The sequence below is a fragment of the Candoia aspera genome, chromosome 1 (genome assembly GCF_035149785.1).
Source record: "Candoia aspera isolate rCanAsp1 chromosome 1, rCanAsp1.hap2, whole genome shotgun sequence".
NCBI lineage: Eukaryota > Metazoa > Chordata > Lepidosauria > Squamata > Boidae > Candoia > Candoia aspera.
This window is the reverse complement of record NC_086153.1, coordinates 49,151,012-49,177,487: the sequence shown is the minus strand read 5'-3', so window position 1 is coordinate 49,177,487 and position 26,476 is coordinate 49,151,012. Positions and strand designations below refer to the sequence as shown.

The window sequence follows — 26,476 nt, the reverse complement described above, 5'->3', positions numbered from 1 at the left end:
GGATTCGAACCACCGGCCTTCCGATCGGCAAGCTCAGCAGTGCAGCGGTTTAACCCGCAGCGCCACCGCATCCCTTTTGCCATGCTTATGTAGACTTGGCAAAAACACTGGGTTTTCAGACTGGCCCTCTTCCAGAGTATTTCAGCAAAGACAGTTGGCTGGAATTTATATAGAACTGTTGAACTAAGCAGGGTTTATTTCTGATTAACCATGCCTAGAATAGTCACTATAGTTCTTGTACGCAGAGACTTTCTTCAGAAAGACAGAAACTGATTAAGCTTACATGCAACATTTTTTTTTTTTTGCGAGTGTGTGTCTTTGAGTCACTTTTTGACTTCTGGTAACTGCCTGAACTAGTCCCTGCAGTTTTGGCAAGGTTTTTCGGAAGTGCCATTACCATTCGGAAGTTTCTAGGGCTGAGAGAGAGTGACTGGCCCAAGGTCACCCAGCTGGCTTTGTGCCTAAGGGGGGATTAGAACTCAGGGTCTCCCAGTTTCTAGCCTGATGCCTTAACCGCTACACCACACTGGCTCTCTATAACAAATATTTTCTGTAGGTTAAAAAAAGGTATTGAATTTTTGACTGGATATGTGTCTCAGACTTCATAAAGGTTGAAAGATGGAATAGAGGGAACTCCTGGAACTCCCTATCACATGTCAGAGCCTGTGATGCTCCACAGTACATGGAACCGTTGCAGATGACAAAAGATGAGGGTGCATGACGTGAATGATTATGGTATCGGTTTAATTGCATACAGTATAGGTGTTACTATAATGCCAGTGCAGCGATTGTGAACAATTTTAAGCATATTTAAAACCGGTGGGCTTCCTCTCTGATTTCAACTGTAGAGAACCAAGTAATAGAGCATTTTTGGGTTCTTGGCCAGATGACACAGCCCTTGCTGGTGCTGGCCAGTGTTCTAGTATCATCTGAGGTCTATGGAGAGCAGTTTGCATGTTCCTTTTTAGATAAAACATCTAAGGTTTGTTAGATGTTGAATTTTATACTGTCTTGGAGAGTACCATACCTGAGTTACCCACACACACACACACACACACACACACACACAGAGCTTTCTATCGAGTTACACAAATTCATCTGTTTGATCTAATTTTTCTTCCTTTAGGTATCACTTGCAAAGGCTCTCCCCATTTCCCTTGTCAAACATAACCCACCTCAGTCTTTGAAACACTAATTTTCAGATCAACAGAATTATCTAACATTTGTAGCAAGTCATTCAGGTTCTTGGCCAACAACATGGCATCATCAACAAAGAAAATAACAGATATATTTTATGTTCCCAATAAGCATACTTCTAAAATCACTGCAGGCATTCTTTATACATTTAATCTGTAAATACATTTAACAGCCAAGGGGACATCACACATCCTTGTTTACTCACTTTTGACATCACATTTAGTCAGATGAAGCATCATGCATATGAATTGAGCTCAGAGAGCAACTAGTGACCAGTGGAGCTGTTCTAATACAAGGGCAATATGATGTATAATATAGCTTGGGCTGGATTATTTGAATGACTACATATGCCTCTACAGCCTGCTCTACTGTCTTTAACTTTTGCAAGTCCACCACAGACACACTTAAGATCAATGGTTACATGAAAGAAACACTTTAGTGTAAATTTGAGACACAACTCTTTATTTAAATATAGTTTTTCCCCACCAGAGTTCAGTTTCTTAAGTTCTTCATTTGTGATACTTAATTATGTTAGTTAAAAGAAGCCAGTGAATTAAGCCCTACTGTGTCTAACTGAAGTGTTAATGTGTTTTCATTACTTTCATGATTTGTTTTTGTTTATAGATGTCAGCATTGTAATTGTCATCCTGCTGGAGCTATTAATTGGACTTGTCATCCCATTACTGGACAATGTATGTGTAAACAATTTGCAGCTGGCTCAAAATGTGACAACTGTGTTCCCAATGCTAGTAATTTGGATGTCCACAACCTATTTGGCTGCAGTAAAAGTGAGTGGTTATTGATTTGCATTTCTTTCAGATGAATGGATCTTATTAGTTTAATGATTGTTGTAACAATATAATTATAATTCTTAAAATTGATATTGCTCACAATAAAATGTATTAATCCCCCAATATTAATATATTTGGAGGTACATTTTGGAATTTGAGATTCTAGATGGCCATTTATATGTATGTAATCCATGTATATATGTAGTTCATGTATCCATGTCTGTATGTAATCCATTTGTATGTAATCCATGACAGCATGGATTTGTGTATCAGTGAAAGGAAACGTTTATAATGGTGAGTCAAATTGGAACCCTGAAGTTTGACTAAAAGTACCCTGTTCATACTATCATTTCTACACCAAGTTGAAATCGGTGCAAGCATATAGTAAAGGTTTTGCTGGAATCCATCCATCCATCTGGAACTCTTCCAGAGGGCATTTAGGGTGTAACACCACCTATTTATTGTTGTAGGGTTGTAGTTTTTTTTTCCTTTAGGTATTGGGTTTTGTTTTGTTTTTGTTTTTTGTATTATACATTTTGTGTTTTAAGTTTGAACTGTTGAGAGTGGAGTATTAATTTGACAAACAAACAAATAAAATATACAATAAACTATTGTATTTTAGTGTATGTGTAAAATGAAGAAGAAAAAATGGAATGGGTATGATTTCCAATTATTTTTAAAAAGGCTTGCACGAGAATACCTCCTGGTCGATTGTGCATTGCTATGATCCTATTCATGCTTACCTAAAATGTTTCATTGAACCCTATGGAGTTAGCTCTGAGTAGAAATGTTGTAAGTGTCAAGACCCTAGCAGCCACTTATTACCAAGAAAGCTGGATTCTCACCAAGTCTTATTAATTGGATTTATTGAAAGGGAGAAAGGGATTTAAATTACAGAAAACTTGGTAACAAGATGCATTTATTTTAGTACTCCATTTACCTTTAAGTCAGGTGGCATTCCTAGATCTTCTTGCTACCTACTTGTTGATGCAGTGGGGAGATGGCTACCCATTTTCCAGATGAAAGAAGAATATGCGGATGCAATAAGGAATGAACTTGTAATATTTTGCAAACTGTAATTCTCTTTCCCAGGTACTGAGAAATCCAATGGTATATTAAGTAACTGATTGAATAGAAGTCTAAAGCTTTGCATTCCAACAATCCCACCTCCAAATTATACCCAGAAAATGGAAGGAGCACATTGGTCCAGCATCAGTATCAGGATTGATGCAGACATGCTCAGGCCCAATGTAGCTAATACTGCCCTGTGTCATCATCATTTATTTTACTTAAACATGTAGAAATATTTAATTCTCAGTTGTTGTTGACTAGGCATTTACAGACATGGCACTTATTCCAAAATAATATTCATAGTATTGTAAAAGGGAATGGTTTTCCCTTCATTCCCCACTTCTTCCCTCTTAATATCTAAGTGATAGTTATGAACTCAAAGTTACAGGTTGTAGCTCCAATTTCTGAATTTACAAAAGCAAGGCTTTGGATACAGTAGGGACATGTATAAGTTTTATAGCTACTGACATGCATGAAGATCTTGTGTTCCCATATTTAGATTGCTGACAACATTTAATCTGCCTGGATTTACATAATAATTTGCCCTTTGTTGCTGGTTTCCTCTGTCTAATTCTATGTAATTTCCATTATTCTTTCAAAGCTGAAATTGATAAAATTTAAGTGAGATTAGAATCTGATATAGTGGCAGTAAAATAATTAATTATTACATACATTAGCTATATGAAAAGAAACCCTTCTCTTTGACAAAATTATAATATAATCTAATTTTTCATCAGTATAACTCTCATACTATATCCTTGTAGTCTGTTAGATAAACATTAAACTGACATCAAAAGCAGTTTGATGAAAATGCAATGTACTAAAATGCAAATTTTAAAGGTTAGAAAGGAGTTTGCTAAATACTGTGAGTGTAGCACTGCTTTGTAGCATCATCAGCACTCTAAGAAATGCACTGACAACCTATGAAGCAGTTAGCAGCTGAATCTGAATTGTTGAAGGAGGTAATTTCTGAAATTCTTATTTTTAGATGTTGCTACTGTTACTTGCAGTGAAAGAAAAAACAAAGAAACATACAAAATACAAACAAGGGAAGGAGGAAGGGAGGGAGGAAGATGCTGTGCTACTGTCATTGCTAATGATGAACCCCATTTTCAAGGCACTCTTTAAGAAATCAATCTTTTCTCCCTCTCCCCAGTTTCCCTATCCACAACTAGGGTAAATAATCAATCATTTGCGTATAGGTTTACATCCCAAAGAAGGCCCCTATGGAAGTGAACAGAGATAGCTAACATGCCAGGGAGGAAATTCTTAAATTTGTGCTAAGCTAGAAGAACAAAGACAAATGTAGTTCATTTGTATAATATTCTGTGATAGCCATTGTTTCACACTAATTATTTTGGAAGTTAGGAGTTTATATTAAGTGATGCTCCTACATAAACCTAAGGCATATAATAGTAATACTACTACTAACTATAGTAACAACAAAACTTGCTAATAATTGTGTTTCAAACTGTAGAAAGAATTTCACATTTTAAAAATGGAATAGTAATCTTAAATAGGAATATAAATTTAAATTTAAAATATCAATGACAGGAAATAAAAACTGGGAAAACAGGTTTCAGCAGAGCTTCCAGACAAAAAACGACTAGGGAGCAAAGCCTGGCAATCTGCTCCCAAAAACGTGCCAATGAAAACCCTACGGATTACAACAGAATGTTTTGCGATATAGTGCTGGAAGATGAGCCCCTCAGGTCGGAAGGCACTCAATATGTTACTGGGGAAGAGCTGCCTTCTCAAAGTAGAGCCGACCTTAATGATGCGGATGGAGTAAAGCCTCCGGCACCTTCATTTGCTGATGTGGCATGACTCAAAATGAGATGTAACAGCTACAAACAACCATTAATAATTGGGACATGGAATGCACGAAGTATGAATCAAGGAAAATTGGAAGTTGTCAAGAATGAAATGGAATGCCTAAAGATCAACATCTCAGGCATTAGTGAGCTGATGTGGACTGGCATTGGTCACTTTGAATCTGACAGTCATATGGTATACTATGCTGGGAATGAAAAATTGAAGAGGAACACAGTGTGGCGTTCATCATTAAGAAGAATATTTCAGGATCAATTTTAAAGTACAATGCCGCCAGTGACAGAATAATATCTATAAGCCTACAAGGAAGACCAGTTAATACTACTATTATTCAAATTTATGTACCAACCACGAATGCTGAAGATAAAGAAATTGAAAACTTTTATGAAATGCTGCAGTCTGAAATTGATCGAACATGCAATCAGGATGCTTTGTTAATTATGGGTGATGCAAAAGCTGGAAACAAAGAAGAAGGATCAGTAGTTGGAAAATATGGCCTTGGTGACAGAAACGACACTGGAGATTGTATGATAGAATTCTGTAAGACCAATGATTTATTTATTTACAATACTTTTTTTCCAACAACACAGTTGACGACCATATACATGGACCTCGCCAGATGGATTATGCAGAAATCAAGTTGATTACGTTTGTGGAAGGAGGCGATAGAGAAGCTCAATACTATCAGTTAAGAGAAAGCCAGGAGCTGACTGTGGGACAGATCATCAACTGCTCATGTGCAAGTTCAAGCTGAGGCTGAAGAAAATTAAAGCAAGTCCAAGAGTGCCAAAGTATGATCTAGAAAACATCCCACCTGAATTTAGAGACCACCTCAAAACTAGATTCGATGCACTAAATACTGATGACCGAAGACCAGAAGAGTTGTGGGAAGACATTAAGAACATAATATGCGGAGAAAGCGAGAGATCATTAAAAAGGCAGGAAAGAAAGAAAAGATCCAAATGGATGTCAGGTGAGACTCTGGAACTTGCTTTTAAACGCCAAGTAGCTAATGGAAAAAAGAGTGAAGAGAGCTAAATAGAAAATTTCAAAGAGCAGCTCGAAAAGATAAGGAAAAATGTTATGATGAAATATGCAAAGACCTAGAGCTAGAAAATCAAAGAGGAAGAACACGATCAGCATTTCTCAAGCTGAAAGAGCTGAAGAGAAAATTCAAGCCCCGAGTTGCTATCCTTAAAGATTCTATGGGCAATACATTAAATGATGCGGGTAGTATTAAGAGAAGATGGAAGGAATATACAGAATCACTGTATAAAAAAGAGCTAGTCAATGTTCAGCTATTTAAGGAGGTAGAATATGATCAAGAACCATCGGTACTGAAGGAAGAAGTTCAAGCTGCACTGAAGGCATTGGCGAAAAACAAGGCTTCAGGAACTGATGGATTACTAGTTGAGATATTTCAACAATCAGATGCAACAGTGGAAGTGCTTACTATTCTGTGTCAAGAAGTTTGGAAGACAATGACCTGGCCAACTGACTAGAAGAGATCCATATTCATACCCATTCCAAAGAAAGGAGATCAAACAGAATGTGGAAATTATAGAACAATTTCATTAATTTCACATGCATTGACAGAGAACTACCAGAAGTCCAAGCTGGATTTAGAAGTGGATGCGGTATGAGAAATATCATTGCTGATGTCAGATGGATCTTGGCTGAATGTACAGAATACCGGAAAGATGTTTACCTCTGTTTCATTGATTACGCAAAGGAGTTTGACTGTGTGGACCATAACAAGTTATGGTTAATATTACGAAGAATGGGAATTCCAGAGCACTTAATTGTACTCATGCGGAACCTGTACATGGATCAAGAGGCAGTCATTAGAACAGAAAACGGTGATACCGAGTGGTTCAAAATTAGAAAAGGTGTGCAGCAAGGTTGCATACTTTTACCCTACTTATTCAACGTGTATGCTGAACAAAAAATTCGAGAAGCCGGAATGTATGAAGAAGAACAGGATATCAGAATTGGTGGAAGACTCATTAACAACCTGCAATATGCAGATGATACAACTTTGCTTGCTGGCAGTGAAGAAGACTTGAAGTACTTGCTGATGAAGATCAAAGATTGTAGTCAGCAATACGGACTACACCTGTATGTGAAGAAGACGAAGATACTGTCCTGTTCAGACTATGCAACCAGGCAATGTAATATCAAAAATACTGTTTATTAAATAACTATTTACAATAACTAAGTCCTTGATGTACGAAGAGCTGGGTTCAACAAGGCCAAATGGGCCACAACAAGGCAGCGGAACAGGACTTCTAACTGGAACTGGGAGGCTGGAAGAGACTGGAGCACAAGGTGCTGCTACAGCTGAAGACGCAGGTCTCGAACTAGAAGCCGGTAACTGGAGACTTGAAGCAAGGCTACAAACTGGAAACTAGGCTGGACTTGACTAGAAACTCTGGATTAGGTCGGAGGCCAGGAGGAAGACTGGAACTCAGAGCAAGGCTAGATTTGGCTGGATACCCTGGACTAGGCTGGGTTCTCTGGACTGAAAACTTGGAACAAGGCTGCAAACTCGGAGCAAGGCTAGACTCAGCAGAAAGCCCTGGGATGGGCTAGATTCTCTGGACTGGAGACTTGGAGCAAGGCTGGCAACTTGGAACAAGGCTAGACTCAGTTGGAAGCCCTGGACTAGGCTGGATTCTCTGGACTGGAGACCTGGAGCAAGGCGGGAAACTCGGAGCAAGGCTGGACTCAGCTGGAAGCCCTGGACTGGGCTGTACTCTTGGACAGGAGGCTTAGAGCAAGGCTAGGAAATGAGTTCACAGCAAGATAGGTGTGAAACTCTGGAGCAAGGCTGAGCACCCGTAGCATGGTTGAGCTGCACTGAAGGTATGCCATGGAACAGAGAATCAATGGTGCAAAGATGCTGCATGGAAGACCACGGAGTTCCAAGGCTGGATGCAAGGCTGTGATTGCTGGGCACAGCAAATACAGAATCCTCAATGGCAGCAGAAGCAGGATATGAGTCCTCTTCAGAGCAGAGCAAGGCACTGGTTCCTCTTCGGCAACAGACACTGTCTCCGTTGCAGGTAGGGATTCTTCTGCTGAAGCTGCAGGCTTGGAGGATTGGTTGTCTTCAGCAGCTTGCTCTTCGCATGTCTGCCTTTTATCCCAATCCTTCATTTGCCTGGACCCTTCTGCAGCCAGTCGGGCTGCCTTCTCTTTCACACACTTTTCTGACCATCATTGGCTGATTCGAATCCTCCCCCGAATCCTGACCAATCAGTGCCTTGGACTCTTCCCACACCACTGGCTCCTCTTCAAGTTTCGTTTTCCTGGTTTCAGCCCAGTAAGTTTCTATTTCCTCCTCTGACTCCAAAGGGGTTTCGCTTTCTGAGTCAGAGGCAGGCTTGATTCTGACAGATACTCACAAATGGACCAATAAACAATGTCACAATAAATGGAGAAGAAATTGAAGCTGCCAACGATTTCATTCTACTTGGATCAAAGATCAATGCCAAGGGAAGTAGTAATCAAGAAATCAAACGACGTATTATGCTGGGAAAATCTGCCATCAAAGACCTATCTGAAGGTTAAGGCCTACCTTGTGGTGGTAAGAGCGGCGAAGCGCCAGTACTTCTCCGCTCTTATTGCATCCCCAGATTGCTGCCCAGCGGCCCTGTTTAAGATTACCCGATCCCTTTTAGGGAAAGGGGAGTCAGACTTCCATCTACAGGGCCGTGCAGAGGAATTTTCGTGGCACCTGCAGGATAAAATCGCTCAGATCCGGACCGAGTTAGACTCCAAGCATGAGACAGAGTCTGAGGAGATACCCAGGGAATGTACTTACCAGGTTATCTGGGATCAGTTCGATCCTGTTGAACCCGAGGGAGTGGACAGGATCCTTCGGACTATAAATGCTACCATGTGCCCATTAGATCCATGCCCCTCCTGGCTGGTGAAAGCAGCACGGGAGGTGACATGTGGCTGGGTCCAGGTGATGGTAAATACATCCTTGAGAGAGGGGGTGTTCCCAGCAGCCTTTAAGGAAGCGCTGGACCCTACTATACTGGACAATTTTCGCCCAGTCTCCCACCTCCCTTTTTTGGGGAAGGTGGTTGAGAAAGTGGTGGCTTTGTAGCTCCAGAGGATTCTGGATGAAATGGATTATCTAGAACCCTTTCAGTCAGGTTTCCGGCCCGGTTATGGGATGGAAATGGCATTGGCCGCACTTGTGGATGACCTCTGGTGGGAGTGAGATGGAGGCAGTGCATCCATTTTTGCTCTTCTTGACCTCTCAGCGGCTTTCGATACCATCGACCATGGTATCCTTCTGGACCAACTTAGGGAGTTGGGGGTGGGTGGCGTAGTTCAGCGCTGGTTCACCTTCTTCCTCCAAGGTCGGTCCCAGTCAGTGTTGATAGGGAGCGAGAGATCCAGCCTGCGGCCGCTCCTTTGTGGGATGCCGCAGGGTTCGGTACTCTCTCTGCTCCTTTTTAACATCTACATGAAACCACTGGGCGAGATCATCCATCACTACGGGGTGAGGTATCATCAATATGCAGATGATACCCAATTATACATCTCCATCCCGGGTGAAGTAAGTGATGCTGTGGCCACCCTTTCTGAGTGCCTGGGGGCTGTGGGGGCCTGGATGGGGGACAACAGATTGCAGCTGAATCCAGGGAAGACGGAGTGGCTGTGGATTAATGGCTCCTCGATTTCTGGGAAATTGTCATCTTTAGTTCTGGTGGGGTTGCACTGCCCCAGACAGACCTGGTGCGTAACTTAGGGGTCCTCCTGGACTCACGGCTCCTGCTTGAAGAGCAGGTGGCAGCCATGGCCAGAAGGGCCTTTGCACAACTTCGTGTTGTGCGCCAGTTACGCCCCTTCCTGGAGCGAGAGTCCCTTCGAACAGTCACTCATGCCTTGGTTATCTCCCATATAGACTACTGCAATGTGCTCTACATGGGGCTACCCTTGAAGAGTATCCGGAAGCTACAGCTGGTGCAAAACGCAGCTGCGCGGGTGATCTTGGATCTCCCAAGATCAACACATGTCATTCCTTTGCTCCGCGAGTTGCATTGGTTGCCAGTATGCTTCCGGGTCCAATTCAAGGTGTTGGTTATCACCTTTAAAGCCCTGCATGGCACGGGTCCAGGCTACCTAAGGGACTGTCTCCTCCCGGTCACATCAGCCGGTCCCACCCGGTCATGTAGAGAGGGCATGCTACGGACCCCGTCTGCAAGAGAATTCCATCTGGCGGGGTCCAGGAGGTGGGCCTTCTCTGCAATAGCACCCGCCCTTTGGAATATCCTTCCCCTGGAAGTGAGATTAGCTCCCTCCCTCCTGGACTTTAGGAAACAGCTAAAGACCTGGTTTTGTAATTATGCCTGGGGCGGGAGGGAGAGTAGCCATTTCTAGGGATGGTTAGTTTCTTAGAAGGACCCAGTTCTGCCTGCAAATCATAAAGAACTTTTAACCATCGAGGTTTTTATTAAATTTATTGTATCTGTATTATAGGGTTTTATAGTTTTATATTTTTATCTATCTTTTATTGTAAACTGCCCAGAGTCCCTTTTTGGAGATGGGCGGTGATAAATTTGATTAATAAATAAATAAAATACCATGGGCTGCCAGAAGAACAAACAAATAGGTTTTAGAAGAAATCCAACCAGAATGCTCCTTAGAGGCGAAGATAACTAGGCTTAGACTCTCATACTTCAGGCACATCGTCAGGAAAGATCGATCACTTGAAAAGGACATCATATTTGGTAAAGTCGAGGGCCAGCAGAAAAGAGGAAGACCTTCAGTGCGATGGATTGATAGAGTTACAGCAATAATGGATGCAAACATTGGAGCAGTCAGGCATATGGCACAGACCGAACAGCATTTTGTTCTGTTATACATGGGGTCGCCATGAGTCGTAAATGACTTGATGGCAACTAACAACAACAACATTTTGGGTGAAATGGATTTATCTATTTGGTAGTGTGCTGCCTGTTATTATGTGGGCATGTATAGCACAGCTTTGAAGCCAAAAGCAATGAAATTATTTTGAAATATGATTCATGTTGTTTGTAAAGTTCTGACACAGTTGACTCATAAAATTCTGACTCATGCATCCAGATGAAATGCAGATTTCAGATTTATTGACGATGTGTACAGATGTTAAGCAAAAAGCCACGACTAAAGAAGTTCTCACACAGCTACCTGATAAAAGACACACAGGCACATCAAAACCTCCTCCACACTCCCGCCCCCCCCTTTCCCTTAACAGTCCAGCATTCCACTCCTGGCTGGCTGGTACGACCTTGGATTTCTTCTCACTCTCAGCAACTCCCCCCCCCCCCAATCCAGAGCTTGAGATTTGTTGCTTCAATGGCAGAGAACACAATCAACAGATCTAACAACTCTTTGACTGTGGGTTCTGACATTGTTCATGTATAGAACAATGCTGTGGTAATACTGGAAGAAGGCAATAGTTATTTTTGTCCCTGAGTGTGAGCTCTACCTTCTAATGTCTGTACATCAAGCACAATTGATATCTACTCTTGGTATCTACTCTACAAACACCAGGCCAAGGAAATCTTCATACAGAGAGTTTTGGATACTAGTGCCCAAACTGATGCAGGGCTGCTTGCAAGTTTTAGATCTTTAAAATGGATGGCCAGGAAAAATGAAGTTCCAAATAGAAAAAATATCTGACAAAGAATAGTCCTTACCAGAGCAAGATTTGAGTTGCTGGACTCCATGGTAAAGTATGGACAATTCTACTATGTGCCATGTGTTGACAGAAAGTGCATCTGTGGAGCTCCAGACATTGTACATGTCTTGTTTGAATGTCAAATGCTCCAATTATATGGATAAAACAAACTTTTGGGACCTCAACAATAGATTGTCCTACCTCTTTCAGGATACTAATAAATATGTAGCCAGCAGAACTGTCAAGTCTATAGTTAAAGCTGTTCAGCTAAGAACTTGTTAAGGTACATAGAACAGATCAGGGCCACATGTAGAGGTGGTGCATTTGTTTGAATACACTTGTTCTGTACTTTGGTTTATTTATACTTATTTGATCCTTTTGTTAGCTGATGCTTTTGTTGTGTCTTGATATGGTCAACTGACTAACCAAGATTGTTTTTTTGTATTAGGAATACGCAGAAGCACATATGAAGGCCCTCTCTTGAAATCATTGAAACAGCTGCATCTTTTCTTAGACACATGTGGCTGCTTCAGAAAATGTTCCAAGCTGTCTCTACATGGCAACAATGGTTTGAAGGGAGGGGCTTCAAATGCCTTTCCACACGTTTTAAAGCACCGATTTTGAATGATTTGCAGAACCTTGGAATCCATGTTGGTGGTTTTCCAGATCAAATTATGCACTGGCTCATATGTAGAAGTTCCTTTGAAGAAAACTGAATTCACCATGCAGACATTATGTGGGGAGGTATAATAGTGAGGGCATGGTTGGTACATGACCTTCCTCAGGTTTCATCCTGTAAATAGTGACATTTGAACAATATTTGTTCTGTATTCATAGTTTCCCATGTATGTTACTTAACTAGTTTGACATGCAAATTTGGTTTGTAACTAGGCTAAAGCTTTCTTGTAGGAAAAGTAGGTCCTGAAATAGTAGGTTTTCTTAATGAAGCACAGATGAACTATATTTTGTGGCTTGATTACAATTTTTTCCTTAATAGGATGCATGTCAGTTTATCAAACCATGTGGCAATTGTCTCCTTTTAATCTTCATTTTAATTTAGCTCCTTCCCAGCAGCCTCCACCACAAGGGCAGGTTCTAAATTCTTCAGCTATTAGACTCACTTGGAATCCACCTGATTCTCCAAATTCAAACTGGCTTGCTTACAAGCTCTACAGAAATGAGACTCAGATCTACACAACAGAGGACTACTATCCTTATAGTGAGTGCTCATTAGTACTATATATACTTTTATAATTAGTTTACTTTGAGAGTGTCCTTTATTCATCATTCATATTATTCTCAATTGGAGCACTGTGTAACATGTTCTTCCACATATAATAATGTCCTGGCTATGTTTTTCACACATGAAATAAATATAATTTCATGATTTTCTTTGTGAGTTTTTAAATCACATTTTCTTCTTTGACCTCAATCTATTTGCTGATGCTGCTGCAGTTTCTAAATCAACAGAACGCATGTTATGTGTGATGAAATTTCTAGCCTGTTTATTCAATTCATATTTTTTAAAACTCTTGTTATGTTAGGTTTCTGGGGATGGAAAAGCAGTCAGACTTGCTTCAGCTCAGATCCTAAAATGTTTACATTTTTGGTCATTCAGATGCCAAGTGATGCTTTATTCTTTTATATTTATTTATTTTGTCAAACTTTATCACTGCCCGTCTTCCTCCCAAGGAGGGACTCTGGGCGGTTTGTATGCTAATTTGCTACCCATAGGATCCATACAACTAGAGTTAGATTTTGGCATATACCGTTTGACATAAATATGCTGAGAAAATTAAAACAAAAAAGGATATTCATACAACTGAATAGAGTGGGAAAAGGGACAAGAACTTTCCTGACTTGTACACACGTACACAGATACACACACACACATACACACACTTCTTCTCTAGGTTACAGTGAGGCTTATTGTTACAGTACTTTTCAATTAATATACATTTAACAAATTAATATTCAGTATTTGTGTGTGTATGCACACAAACACTCATACACTAGGCTTAGCTTATCAAACTATACATACATTTCTTTACAGAGGTTTTTGCAGGTTCTTATTTGTCCCAAGTGCTCCCTCCCTGATTCACCCAGGTGTTCCTTATCTCTACTTTGATACCTCACTCATGAGACAGTTTCAGTACTTTCACTTCTCAGGCTTGCTTTTAGACCAGAGAGGAGAAAGGAAAGAGGGGGAAAATAGCTCTTTGCTGAGCTTCTTTAATTCCAGTACCATGGTCAAACTTTCCTCACGGACTCCTAGTCAGTCGTTCCAAATGTAGCAGTCCACCAGCTCTGCAGATCTCTCTTTCTGATCTTGCTTGCTTCTGCTGGGCCATCAGCTGCAGATTATTCTTCCAATTGTGCCTGGATTCACACAGCACCTCCAGTCCATACAGCTCAAATACAACACCAGTCATGTCCAACAGCCACTAACAGCCTCTTCCATTGCCTAAGAGATCTGTCCTCTGCATGTTTCCATCAAAAGGCAGATGTGTCCACTCCCAAGTTCTTAATTAGGCAGGAAACATCTAGGTGTTTACATGACACTTCGAATAGTGCTGGCAAATAGACAAAATCCCTAAACTTTGAGACCAATGTACAGCTCTGTCCCAATCACGACATCTTGCCCCGCCCTACATAGTCTGTTAGAATATTCTGTGGGTGACTTTTCAAGGTCCCATTAACATATATAAGCAGTTGCTCTTATAACAGTAAATACTGGTTGCCTAATCATAGACGGATATAGACTTCTTCAATGAATAATTCATTTCTAAAGCCCAAAATGAATGTGTTTGTGTGACTAGATAGATAAATAGTCTGATATTTTCTGGCAAAAGTCATTAATTATTTGAATCCTAAGGAAAAAGTGTTGATGCTGCAAAATTCTTAGGTTTATGGCTATTCTCAGGATGTATATAATAGCATTTACATTACACACAACCACCTAAATACTATTGCCTGCATAGAAGTCCTAGTCTGAATAACAGTCTCGTAATACAATATAAAAGCTTCCAACTTTTTAAGGAAAGTTATAAGTATTTGCAAAACCTGTCTTGATTTAATTAATAGCTCTCTAGAGTTAGAGGAAAATTATGTTTAGAGTGTTTCATATTAAAGCAAGAATACAAATGGATGGACTCTAAGGAAATCTTTCTCCTTTAACTCTTTATTTCTTAAAAAAAAAAGTGTGCTTTCATGAAAGACAAACCATGGGATGTTTCTATTGATGGAAATGCTTCCATCAGTGGAACCAGGACATTACCAAACCTTCTTGAAGCATAGGCCGTCCCAACCTTCCCCAGAGTTCTACCAATCCTCTGGAGGGGTTCCAGGGAAGTGACAAGGGAAAGAGATGAAAACTAGCTACATGAGCAGAAATGTATTTGTGCCTACTGACTTTCATTCCAAACAGTTCAAAATATTCATTCCTATAATTTAAAATATTGATTTTCTTGTATTGTGATATTAGTAAGGATAGCCATTTTATGCCAGTTAGAAGTACATACTCTGGTCATTTCCCCTTTAGCAATTTATTACATCTTTTAGACCAACCATGTCTGTGCCAAGGTAATAGTAATGAGGACAGGCTTTATATCACTTCAGCAATGGCTGGATGATGCTGTGAAGACACTATAAGTCACTAGTGGGGAAATGATATCTGTCTGACTATTGGTCCATTTAGCCCAATATATCTCCTTTGACTAGCTGTGACTCTTCAGAGTCTTAAGCAGAGGTTTTTTCCATGATCTGCTACCTGAACCTTTGAACTGCTGATGATTGAGCCTGAGATTTTCAGTATGTAAAGCAAATCCTCTGACATTAAATGATGGACTCTTCCAAGAGAGTGCTTGAAAAACCACTTCTGCTGTTTGTTGAGGGCAACCCTGAAATACTTGAGTTATCTATCAAGGGAAACTGATATAGATAAACTGTTGGTTTGCAGGTCTCATTTTATGCTTTTATTCCATAGTGCTTTAGCTTAATGCCAGAAAATATTATTTGTTATTTGTAAAGGGAAATATCTTTTCATTGGCATGCTTATTAAAGTTAAATAACATCTAACATTACATTTGACTTGTTTCAGGTAATGCAAACACAAGAAAACAAAAACCCATACATGTACACATGAATGGATGCAATCCTAGAAAAAGTCATTGCAATGTTAGAGATGTAATCCAAAGTGCTTGGCTGCAACTTTAACAATAGTGTAGTAAGAAACATAATACAAAGGAAATTACATGTAATACTTCTAATGTTCATAAATGTGAAAGGCTAAGATCTCCACATATTATGTTTTGTAGTTCTACTAATGTTTATGCTAAATGGTTGAGGAGAAATTAATAGTAAAATATATCTTCTTTTTAATTTAAGCCTTACGTTTGTTCATCAATAAGAATTTAAAATGCAGCATTTCAGTGTTGACAAGTAAGATGTAACACCTTTTTTCCTTCTGAGTGAGTTTTCCCCACTACAGAGCCTCAGCTCCAAAAAATTCAGATCCTGTGATTTGTGGCTTGTTTTCCTGAGTCAGTCTTTTAGCTGTATGGCTTCAAACATCCAAACAAACAAACTTGCTAGTTTTAACTATTTAACATTTTATTTACTACATTCCTTTTAAAATGATTATCATATTTTGGTTGGTAATATTCCCCAGCTTTGTTTTCTGTTTTTTTTTCTTTGTCATTTTATAAGAACTATATTCTAAAATGCAGATTATACAGGGCCCCACTCTCCCGGCCTTCCGGAAGGGGGTGAAAACATGGCTATGCCACCTCACTTGGGATGGGAGGGGAGATAATCAGTCTTGGGGGTGGCTGGTACTGTGATCGTACCAAGTACAAAACTATCGCCATCTTGAATTTTACATTTTATATTCAGTATTTTTATATTTGTATTTTATTGCTATTTATGTATATTTATATTGTATTGATTTTATATTGTACTGTTTTTACTGATTGTTATTTCATTATCTGTAAGCTGCCCAGAGTCATTGGGTATGAGTTGGGTGGCAGAGAAATCTGATAAATAAATAAAATAAAATAAATGTATACTATAAAAGTAAAAGAAAAATGTTTATATATTTGATGCAGGCCTCCAGGTCTTTACTGATAGCAATTTACTTCCGTATGCCTTCTATACATACCACCTTGAAGCAAGCAATGTTCATGGATCTACAAGAAGTACTAACTTGGCCTACAGAACACAGCCAGGGATACCTCTAGGAAATTTGCATTTAAATCCACTCTTTCCTGTTGGGCCATATTCTGTTTCTTTTAACTGGACAGCCTTATCAAATGACTCTGGTCCTATAGAGAAATATATTTTGACATGCATTTCTTCATTGGAACTTCAGTCTTGTGGCCAGTATGAAAGCTTGGAAACCTCTATAACTGTCTGGAATTTAGTTCCGTTTAAAAAATACAGATTTTATGTTCAAGCATGTACTAGTGGAGGCTGTTTGCTAAGCCAGCAGCTGTCAGTAGTTACTGCACAAGCTCCTCCTGAGGAGCAGCTGCCTCCAGTCATACAAAGCATCAGCTCTACTGAATTAGCTGTAGAATGGATCCCACCCAGGAAAACCAATGGTAAGATTTTACGTTTGCTTCAACCATTTGGGGAGAATTGTATTGGGCCCCTATATTAACAGGATTTTTCCTGAACACTGTCTATGTCTCTTGGATACATGAAGGTGACTGGCATAAGACTCAGTGAGGCTTGCTTCCCTCTCCCCCTCCCCTTTCCTACCCTCACTCATGATCAGAAGTCACAGATGGGAAGGGGGGAGCAGCTCAGGGGTACAGCACATACTTTGCATGTAGATGGTCTCAATACCTCTAGATAGGGCTGGAGAAACAAACCTGAAATTTGCTGCTAGCCAGTACTGGGCTGGATAGACCTCTGGGTTGACTCAGTACATAAGATAGCATCCTGTGTTCTTCTGATAGTGTGTCAGACATTACTGGCAGCCTGCCTTCTCCTCCCAAAGATCTAACTGAACAGACATAACTTCTGCTTAAGAGAATAAATATTTATGGCCTATAGTTTCAAGAGTAGAAAGAAAAATCTTAGAGGTTTGCAAATAATTGTTGAGATGTTGGGCAGTGCATTACATTCATATGTTGTCTCTGGTTGTCCTTAAAGATCTAGAAGAGGAGGTGTCAGCCCCACTAGGTAGCCCAGAACATGAAATCAACTGCACAGGAAGACTAAAATTACTTTTATTGAGATTGGCTATAATAACAGAATCTTGAAAATCTGATTGTGCTATAGCTCCCCCTGTTTCTTATACTCCAGTGAATTAGGGAGGTATCTGCCTGAGGCACTTCTGAATGTTATCTTGTTGCTCTGGACTTAAAAATGTTTCAGCCTCTTTGGTTTAGTAACAGGTCTTACATATTTCCCTCAAGATCACTTCCTTTACTCTCTACAGAAGGTTTCCTCCAAGTGTTGAACCTTAAGGATTGCAGGGTTGGGCCTTTTCAACTGCTGCTCCCCAGAATATCTCCCCTACTATTAGATGGGCCCTGACTCTGTTACCCTTCTGTAAAGCAGTTAAGACCTAATAATTTCAACAGGCCTTCAAGTTCTGAGGGGTTACTTTGGTCCCTCTCAGAGGGTGAATGTGTATGTGGGTTATGGTTGCTCCTTAATGTTTGGGTAATTGATATTGTTATGTTGTTGTGCTTTTAGTTTTTAATTTCTTTACTGTTTGAAGGTCTGTAAGCTGTTTGGAGTCAGATAAAATTGCAGCAGCATATAAACCTAGAATGAATCCTTAAATGTGTGTGGTCATTGCCAGCTGAGGTAGAAAAAAGGGGATTTATATAAATCTCATGCAGATCCCACATTATGTTCACAACTGCATTATGTTCACAACTTTGGGAGGATCGGTTAGGCAATATAGTATTGTTTAAGTTACATCAGTAGAGATGGTTTCAGCAGTAGATAGTAATGAAAAAAGTACAAATGTAATTTTTTTTCATAGAAATAAGCTTCTTTCATAAGCTGCCTGCTTTCATTTCTAGGTGTAATTATTAGGTATGAATTATACATGAAAGGAGCTCGACAATCCAATGGAAGTCATGTTCCCCCTGAGAACTGTGTTTTCCAAACCAATGGATGGTTCAGTCTTCATCCAGGAGAAGAATCTGTACATGAGGGTGCTTTGACACCACCTCAAACTAGTACTGTCATCAGTGCTTTGGAGCCATTCACAGACTATGAGTTCCGTGTTTTATCAGCCAATATGGCTGGCAGCACATTTTCAAATTGGACAAATCAAAGAACAGCAGAGGCAGGTAATTATTGGAATTTGTAGATACATTAACCATTTAGACTAATATTTGGGAAATGGCTTTCAGAACTAGTTCTTTGTTTTTTTAAACAAAGTTTGGTTTTTAATTTAAAATGTCATTATTTAAATTATATTCTTTATTATTCTGTTAAATTAAAAAAGCAGTGGGATCTGGGGGAGAGGACTGTAGGTTTTTGGCTTTCAGTGGGAGCCACACATGCCCTGTAATATCTAAACCTGGCTTTAAATTATATGCAGTATATTGATTTCTAATGACTTCATGCACATGCTTTACTTACTTTGGCTAATGATATTTAGCTGCTAAAAACTTTTATTGTGTTCATTTAAATAAATAAGTGAACATCTGATAGACTTACCTAAATCCACTGATTTCTATTAAATTTACGCTGAGCATCAGTTTGTGAGAACTTGCTGGGAGCTAGAGTTTCTCAGAGCAGGAGAAAAATGTCACCAAGGGTATAAACAGGGTCCACAACTTCTTCTGCCAGAGGGCAATCAATTCTTTATGTGGCTTTGGTCTTCATTATAATAAAGATTCTCCTTAGCTGTGCCATGTCTGGAAAACTTTGCTAAGTTTGTGCCAGCTAAGGAAGGGAATCTGAATTGATGGGAAGATTTTAAAAAGTAGTCTTACTAAATCTACCACTTGGGTATCTCAATCCAAAACACCTTTTGGCTGGGCAAATTAAATAATGGCTTAAAGCCCAGGATTTCACTTTTATTTGCTGGTGAATTTAAAACCTCCAGCAGATTTTTCTGAAGAGTGATATGTAAGAAGTGTTTTCCAAAACACTGCCAATTAATAGTGCCTGTATAGGCTCTAAAACATGGAATTATCTTTAAAAAGTCAGGTGTCATAAAATTAAATCTTACACACAGACACACACAGACACACAGACACACACACGGGATACATATGAACTTCCAAGCTTCTCAGTAATTAAATGTACTTCGTTGAATTACTCAGCCTTCCTTTTAATTGGGTTTTTTCAGGTCAAGATAAGCCTATGCTCTTATATGAAGCTTACACTGTGTTTAAAATTTAAGTGGTGGTTTGTGCATTACAGAAAAAATAAGATCCAGGAGTTTGCCTATAGGTGGGAAACATTTACTTTGAAGTTGTAGCTTTAAAAAAACATATGAAAATTCCTTTTAGACCTGAAAATTAATTTCTACAAGCTGCTTATTTAGGAATTGGATGCAAAGAGCCATTTTATCAAGTTTAACAGATGGTATTTTACAAATATAGTGGGAAAACGTGCCTGACACATGTTGTTCATTTATTTTATGATAAATTAGCACATTTATTTGTGTTTTAGCTCCTGTATTCATGCCACTTCCATCAGTATTCCCTCTTTCACCATATTCTCTCAATGTGTCTTGGGAAAAGCCACGAGATAATGAAGCAAGAGGAGAAGTGATGGGGTATAGCGTCAATGTAATTACCGAACAAAAAGTATTGCCAATGTTTTCTCAGGTATTATTGTTATTAGCAATCTGTTTTTTCTGCTTATTGATATATGGATCTTCTAAAGTGGTCCCAATTTTTTGGCAATGCCAAATTGAAATTTGCCAATGGAGAAGTGCCCAGAGATATTAAAATGCAGTGGGGTATCAAAGTTGTTATGGCAAACTGCTCAAGGTGGATCTGATTATTTATTTGCATTCTTATCAGAGGCTAAGGACAATTTTTAAAAGACAGTTCTGAAGTTAAATGGCCCTTTGTGAGCATAAAGATGTGATTTTATTCTGAAAGGTTATCCAACAAGCCCAATATGGAAGTACCATTTCCTACTCTTCTGGTTTGGCCTAAAAGAGTAGGTATGGGCTGTTTTCCCCTTCCCTTTTCCTTTTTCAACTGACTAGTCATTATTATTATTATTATTATTATTATTATTATTATTACTATTATTTTCTGCATTATACTATTTTATCTAATTCATAGCAGGTTATAGTACTTGAAAAGCAATAGTCTCATAGTAAAAAAACAAACAAACCTGACAACCTAACATTCCCCTGAAATCATGCTGGTAAAGTATTCTGTTTGGGTTTGAACAATTAAAATGTCCATTCTTATTCTAATTAATAATTCTCCCAGGACCTTTCATAGAAGGAAACTCCATTGACATGGAATACAGAATTATTCTCTGAGGGACTTCATATGTCAATGGTAAAGGTGCAAACAGGAATTTTATTAAGGAATCTTCTGGAAATGAAATCTAAAGGAAGACTGGATCCAATATACAGTATGCATGTTGTTCCAAATGATATGCCAGACATTCAGCCTAAAATTATATGCACTTAATGGTATTAGTGATCCAAGCCCACCTTCTGGAATAGATGGTGTAAAAAGTGTTCTCAGTCTAATTGAATAAACTGGTTTTATTCAATATTTCCCCTCCTTTCCATTTTTCCATTTTAATTCTTTTCACTTCACATATTTTAAGGAAGAAAATACTTTTCTGGTGCTGTGCCTATTGATGGTATTATATAATAATGATAACTTTTCCTGTTTAATAGGCAGTGTGTCCTCATTTTAAAATATTTGCTAGTTTTCTCTCTGATTCCACTGCAAGTTGGCTAGATTTTGTTGTATGATGGTGATACCACAATCTTGCATAATCTGTACAGTTTGTACAAATAACTCCTCTCTTGTACAGCTTTATGAGGCAATAATTTTGTTTCCTCATTTGTCTACTCAGGAACTGGATTATTACCTCATAAAGTATTGTGATGAACGTATTATAATTTAATTCTATAGCTTGTTGAACTTTTTTTTTCAAAATATTGCTATTTCTGCTAATGGTGCTTGGCAAACCCTGGCCAACCAATTACTTATTGTTAAATATGCTGTCATACTCATGTAAAGTAAGAGAAGCACTCCCAGACCTGACATCTTGAGTCTGTTTATTTTGCAGATTTTGTATGTTGCTAAAGTTCATGAGCAATCCTATACAGTGACTGGACTGGAACCATACAGAATGTACTATTTTACCATTACTCTCTGCAATCGAATCGGATGTGTTGACAGTAAGCCAGGAATGGGACAAACTTTAGCTGCTGGTAAGGGAAAAAAACAGGCATCCAAAAAAGCAGGAATCTAGCTCATAGATATCTAAAGCAGTTATTAGGCATGGCCAGACTGTTGTAAGTATTATGCTTTTATTATGTGACTGATTAGTTGCAGGTTAAAATAAAAATACTGTGTTTTCCACATAGGCTTACAGTATAATATATTAGAAATTCTTAATTAAGCCTTTTCTTAGTTAAGTCAATTTACCTATTTTTCTTTATGTTTCCTACAAGTGTTGCTAGTTCTAGCTGTCTTATCAATGAACAACTGCATAACAAATAAATTAATATGCAGCCCTTCTAAGCTGGAACTCTATTACAACTTGTTTCCTTTGGATGTCTATTGCTGTATCATAGCTAAGGCATACAACACTGGTGGTGTTTTATTGCAGCAAATTCATCAGGTAAATTTAGCCAAGTTTACAGGGATATTTATGCTGTCAGCCAACAGGGGCACTGTGGTGTTTTTTTTCTATCAATCATCATTATATAGGAAGCTACTTATTTGCCCATTTGAACTTGTAGTTATTTTAGCTGGGGATGCTGAGTTTTGAATCTGTGCCCCTCTGCCTGAAAAATGAGTGTTCTTTTATTGAGTTGTGGCATTCAATGAACCTAAGTTAAAAATCTCATCTTTCCTTGTGAATGTAATTGCTGAATTCACCTATTATGCTAGGCCTTCATTTGTTTTAACCATGCCACAGAAACCTGCATAAAGTTAAGATATAAACCATGTTTTGCAAAGCATAATAGCTAAACCAAAACCAAACAAAACCACATTATTGTTTAATGCAATGTGAAAACCCAGGTATATGTGACCTTGACAAGAAGGAGCTTCTTGTAAAGGAGCCTTTACATTTGAGGTGGAAGTCATCACTTTGACGTACATTTTAAAGTTTGTTATTATTTGTTACCTTTATGTCTTGTCTTGTCTCAGAAACTCAAAGTGACATATCTAGCTCCCCACCCCACCATAACTATCTGGTGAGATAGGTTGGGCTGAAAGACAGTAACTAACCTAAAGTTGCCATTGCGTTTCCATAGCTGAAGATTGATGTGAACTTAGATTTCCTCAGTCCTGCTTCAGCATTTTAATCATACACTGCATTGGCTCTTAGGTTGAAGAACACTTTGCTATATAAATTCTGAACACATTTTTTCTTATTTGTAGCACATTCTTGTGTTCACATTGTAGCCCATACATCTTTTTTTATTTTGGATGTTGCTTGCCATTTCTAAACTATACATTTACTTTTTTATATTTTATCTACAAATGTTTAAGGATATTAAATACTTTGTATATGCAATGTTACTCTTTCAGTATTAGACAAAAGGTTTTTTTCCTGCCCTAGATTAAGCTACTTCACAATTTATTGTTAAGTTCCTCAAAAAATAACAGTTTTTGTGCCTTGCTGCCCAAATTCAGTGAGATTATAACTGAATGTATAAGCATAGGATTGCAGTCATAGGCATTTGCAGCTGCAGTAACTGTGATGGTGAGAAAATGACACACATTCAATTGGCTTTATGTCTGTACATCATACTGTTGTGATGCACACATATCATCACCCACCCCCCATTCCAACAACATTTGGTTCAATTTATTTTTCTTACTTTATAACTTTTTCTATGGTAATAGATGGTTCTCTCTGTCATAGAATATATGTATTGTACTTTTTATTTGCAGATTGCCATTTAGTCTTCCTGTCAATTATTTTAATCATAGAAAATTAGTATCTCAAAGAAAGGGCTAGTTTTCTTTTTGCATAGACGAGTTTGTGGGGCTTTGGTAAGTACGTACAGTATTGAAATACTATAGTTCCCAAACAGGTTTACCACTTCAGTGACATTCATGATCCCTGCCTCCTGGAATAGGCTACTCAGATGTTCAGTTGCTCAGCTGTCTCTGTGTATGTCTTCCAAAAGTACCTGTGGCACTGACTCTCACATCAACAGTTACTCCTATGAGCTAGTCTGGCCACAAGATACTGCTATACAAGTAAGGGTGCCTACATTTTACTTGGGGAAGTTAGAAACTATGGTCCATATCATTCTCAAACCTCAGCTGTCACTGCTGAACTTTTCAGTGTCAACCTTTTGAAACTCTGTAGCAGAGCAGCTTAAAAAGTAACTAATGCAATTTAAATAGGATCTTTTGTTCTTATTAACGATGAAGCATCCCGACCTGTTTGTCATTTTCAAAAACTGAATCATTCACTGAAGCCTGACAACTTGTTTATGTATGTCTCCTTCCCTGTAGTTTCAATATTGTTCTGTTAATTGCATTAAACACAGGAGGCTATAAACTGAGTGACCAATAGAGTTAGATCCATTAATGTTCAATATTTATTTGTGAATTATTTTCAGATTTGGAAAATGCCATTTTTGGTTCTGAGAGTGCTGTGTTGACTTCTTCAGAAGTAATTTCTTTCAGGCCAACACATGAACATCTTATGTGTTAACTCTTGTTGTGATGCACAAGAAAAAGGCAATAAACAAACACACACACACACACACCAGTACATAAATACATACAGTATGTATGTATGTATGTATGTATGTATGTATGTATATATATATATACATACATACATACATACATACATACATACATACACACACACACATACAGTATATGCCCACCTTGAATTCCAGGTTCTGGGTTGATACTTATTATCAGCAGGAATGATCAACCGCAGCCTTCCTCCTGTTGGTTCAGGCTGATTTTCTAAGCACAAAGGAGAAAGGAAAGTGGATGGGAAAAAGGGATCTACCTTGATTCTATTTCATGGACTGTCTTTCTTTGATAGCCTATAAACTAAAACAAATCAGAGTCAGAGATAGCTGTACTATGTTTTTCCAAACACTTCCTTATTCATGCGTGTTGATTATGCTATTTTTCCCACTGCCTTAATAAAGGAAGTAAAGAGTGAATTGTAGAGAAACAGAGTTTGAAGTTTTGTTGAAAGCAAGTGTTCAGCAGAACCCTTGGGAGTCAGTAGTATGTCTTGTACAGAATTCAGGCTCTGGACATACTAGCAGGTATCAAACCATAAGTATTTACTCTGATTTTTTTTCATTCTGACGTATTTTCATTCATAGTCATCTGTTTTTTAAATTGGAAATATTGGAAGAAAATTACACTACTGTAATTTCTGACATGAAAGTAAATCCATAAAAAGAGATAGGTAATAGCCTTGAAATCTGGGTAATTATTTTTCAATGAGAAATCACCAAATATCTCTGTTAAAATCTGGGTCTGAAGTTCATGCAAATCCTCCTACTGCTTGTGTTGCCAGTGGGAACAGCTGGTGGCTGAGGGAAGATAACCATTTAGTTATTGTCTCTTGCTCATGTGTCAAAGTAAAAGTGAATATTTAGACATGCAGGGGACATGACAGGTCCATCTGTGTAGATATTGCCATGAAAAACCTGCACAAACAGGAATATTGTCACAACCAAGCTAGCAAAGAGCTTGTGTAATGTTTCTGAATATTTCTGTCTTTCTTTAGTTCGGATTGTCATGAAGACTAGGATCATAGTATCAGAATATGCTGATATTTTTAGAGATCTTATTACAAGTATTAACAGCAATACAATAGAATAATACAGGTTCATTCCTATACAGTATGCAGAATATGCAGACGAAATTCTGAAACCTGAATTTACAAGCAAATGTCCAAATTCCCACTGCTGTTTAACAATCTGTTCATCCTCATGTATTTGTTTTTCTAGGTATTCATATTTGCCAGTGAAGCTATGCAGTAGCACTCATAAGTGACCATTAATTTAAAATATTATAAAAACATTAAATGGCCTGTATCTAATAGACTTCCTTTATGTGAACCTGAACTAAACAATGTTATTGATTATATAGTCCTGCCATTGCAATTTTGAATCAATGAACTAAACATTTAGAGGTCATTCAATTGAATGATATTACAGTGGGGAAAAAAACTCCACACCTCAGTGCTACTATCAACTCATGCTGATTATGTCTACTTTCCTTTGAAACTAATAACAGAGGCTAGATTTTTAAAGGAAACTCATGTCTACGTTTAGCTGATTCTGGTCTAATGTTTATAATAGACCAGGCATCACACATTCTTAAGTATTTTTCATTTTTTGGAGGGGGGATAATATTTGAATTAGGTGAAAAATATCTGGAGAAATATTAACAGTTTCAGAATTGTTTTGTTTCCAATGGATTAAAGTTTTAAAGAGCAATAACCGAAGTAGCATTAATAATTATACAAACAAGTGGGAAGAGTTTGCTACTGGGCTCTAGGAACAATTTATACTTTTGATCAGGCTTCAGGGTTTAGTGACCATGCTCTAGAGAAGAGATTTCTTGATGTTTCGCCGACAACTATGGCTGGCCTTTTCAGAGGCGAAGGCAACTGGCTATAAATACAGGACCCCAGTCTATCCCTGCTCAGTTGCCTTCTCCTCTGAAGGTGCCAGCCACAGTTGCTGGTGAAATGTCAGGAAATCTCTTCT

The 26,476-nt window shown here is 38.5% G+C and overlaps 1 protein-coding gene across 1 annotated transcript in view; it reads left to right on the top strand.

The window, feature by feature from the left end:
* The window catches only part of USH2A (usherin), a 513,845-nt gene that overhangs the window by 100,782 nt on the left and 386,587 nt on the right, over positions 1 to 26,476 (top strand). Inside the window, exons 14-19 of the mRNA XM_063288775.1 lie at positions 1,822 to 1,985; positions 12,635 to 12,793; positions 16,680 to 17,174; positions 18,615 to 18,887; positions 20,224 to 20,381; positions 21,823 to 21,967. Of these exons, the coding sequence (XP_063144845.1) occupies positions 1,822 to 1,985; positions 12,635 to 12,793; positions 16,680 to 17,174; positions 18,615 to 18,887; positions 20,224 to 20,381; positions 21,823 to 21,967 (1,394 nt within the window). The remainder of the gene's footprint in view (positions 1 to 1,821; positions 1,986 to 12,634; positions 12,794 to 16,679; positions 17,175 to 18,614; positions 18,888 to 20,223; positions 20,382 to 21,822; positions 21,968 to 26,476) is intronic.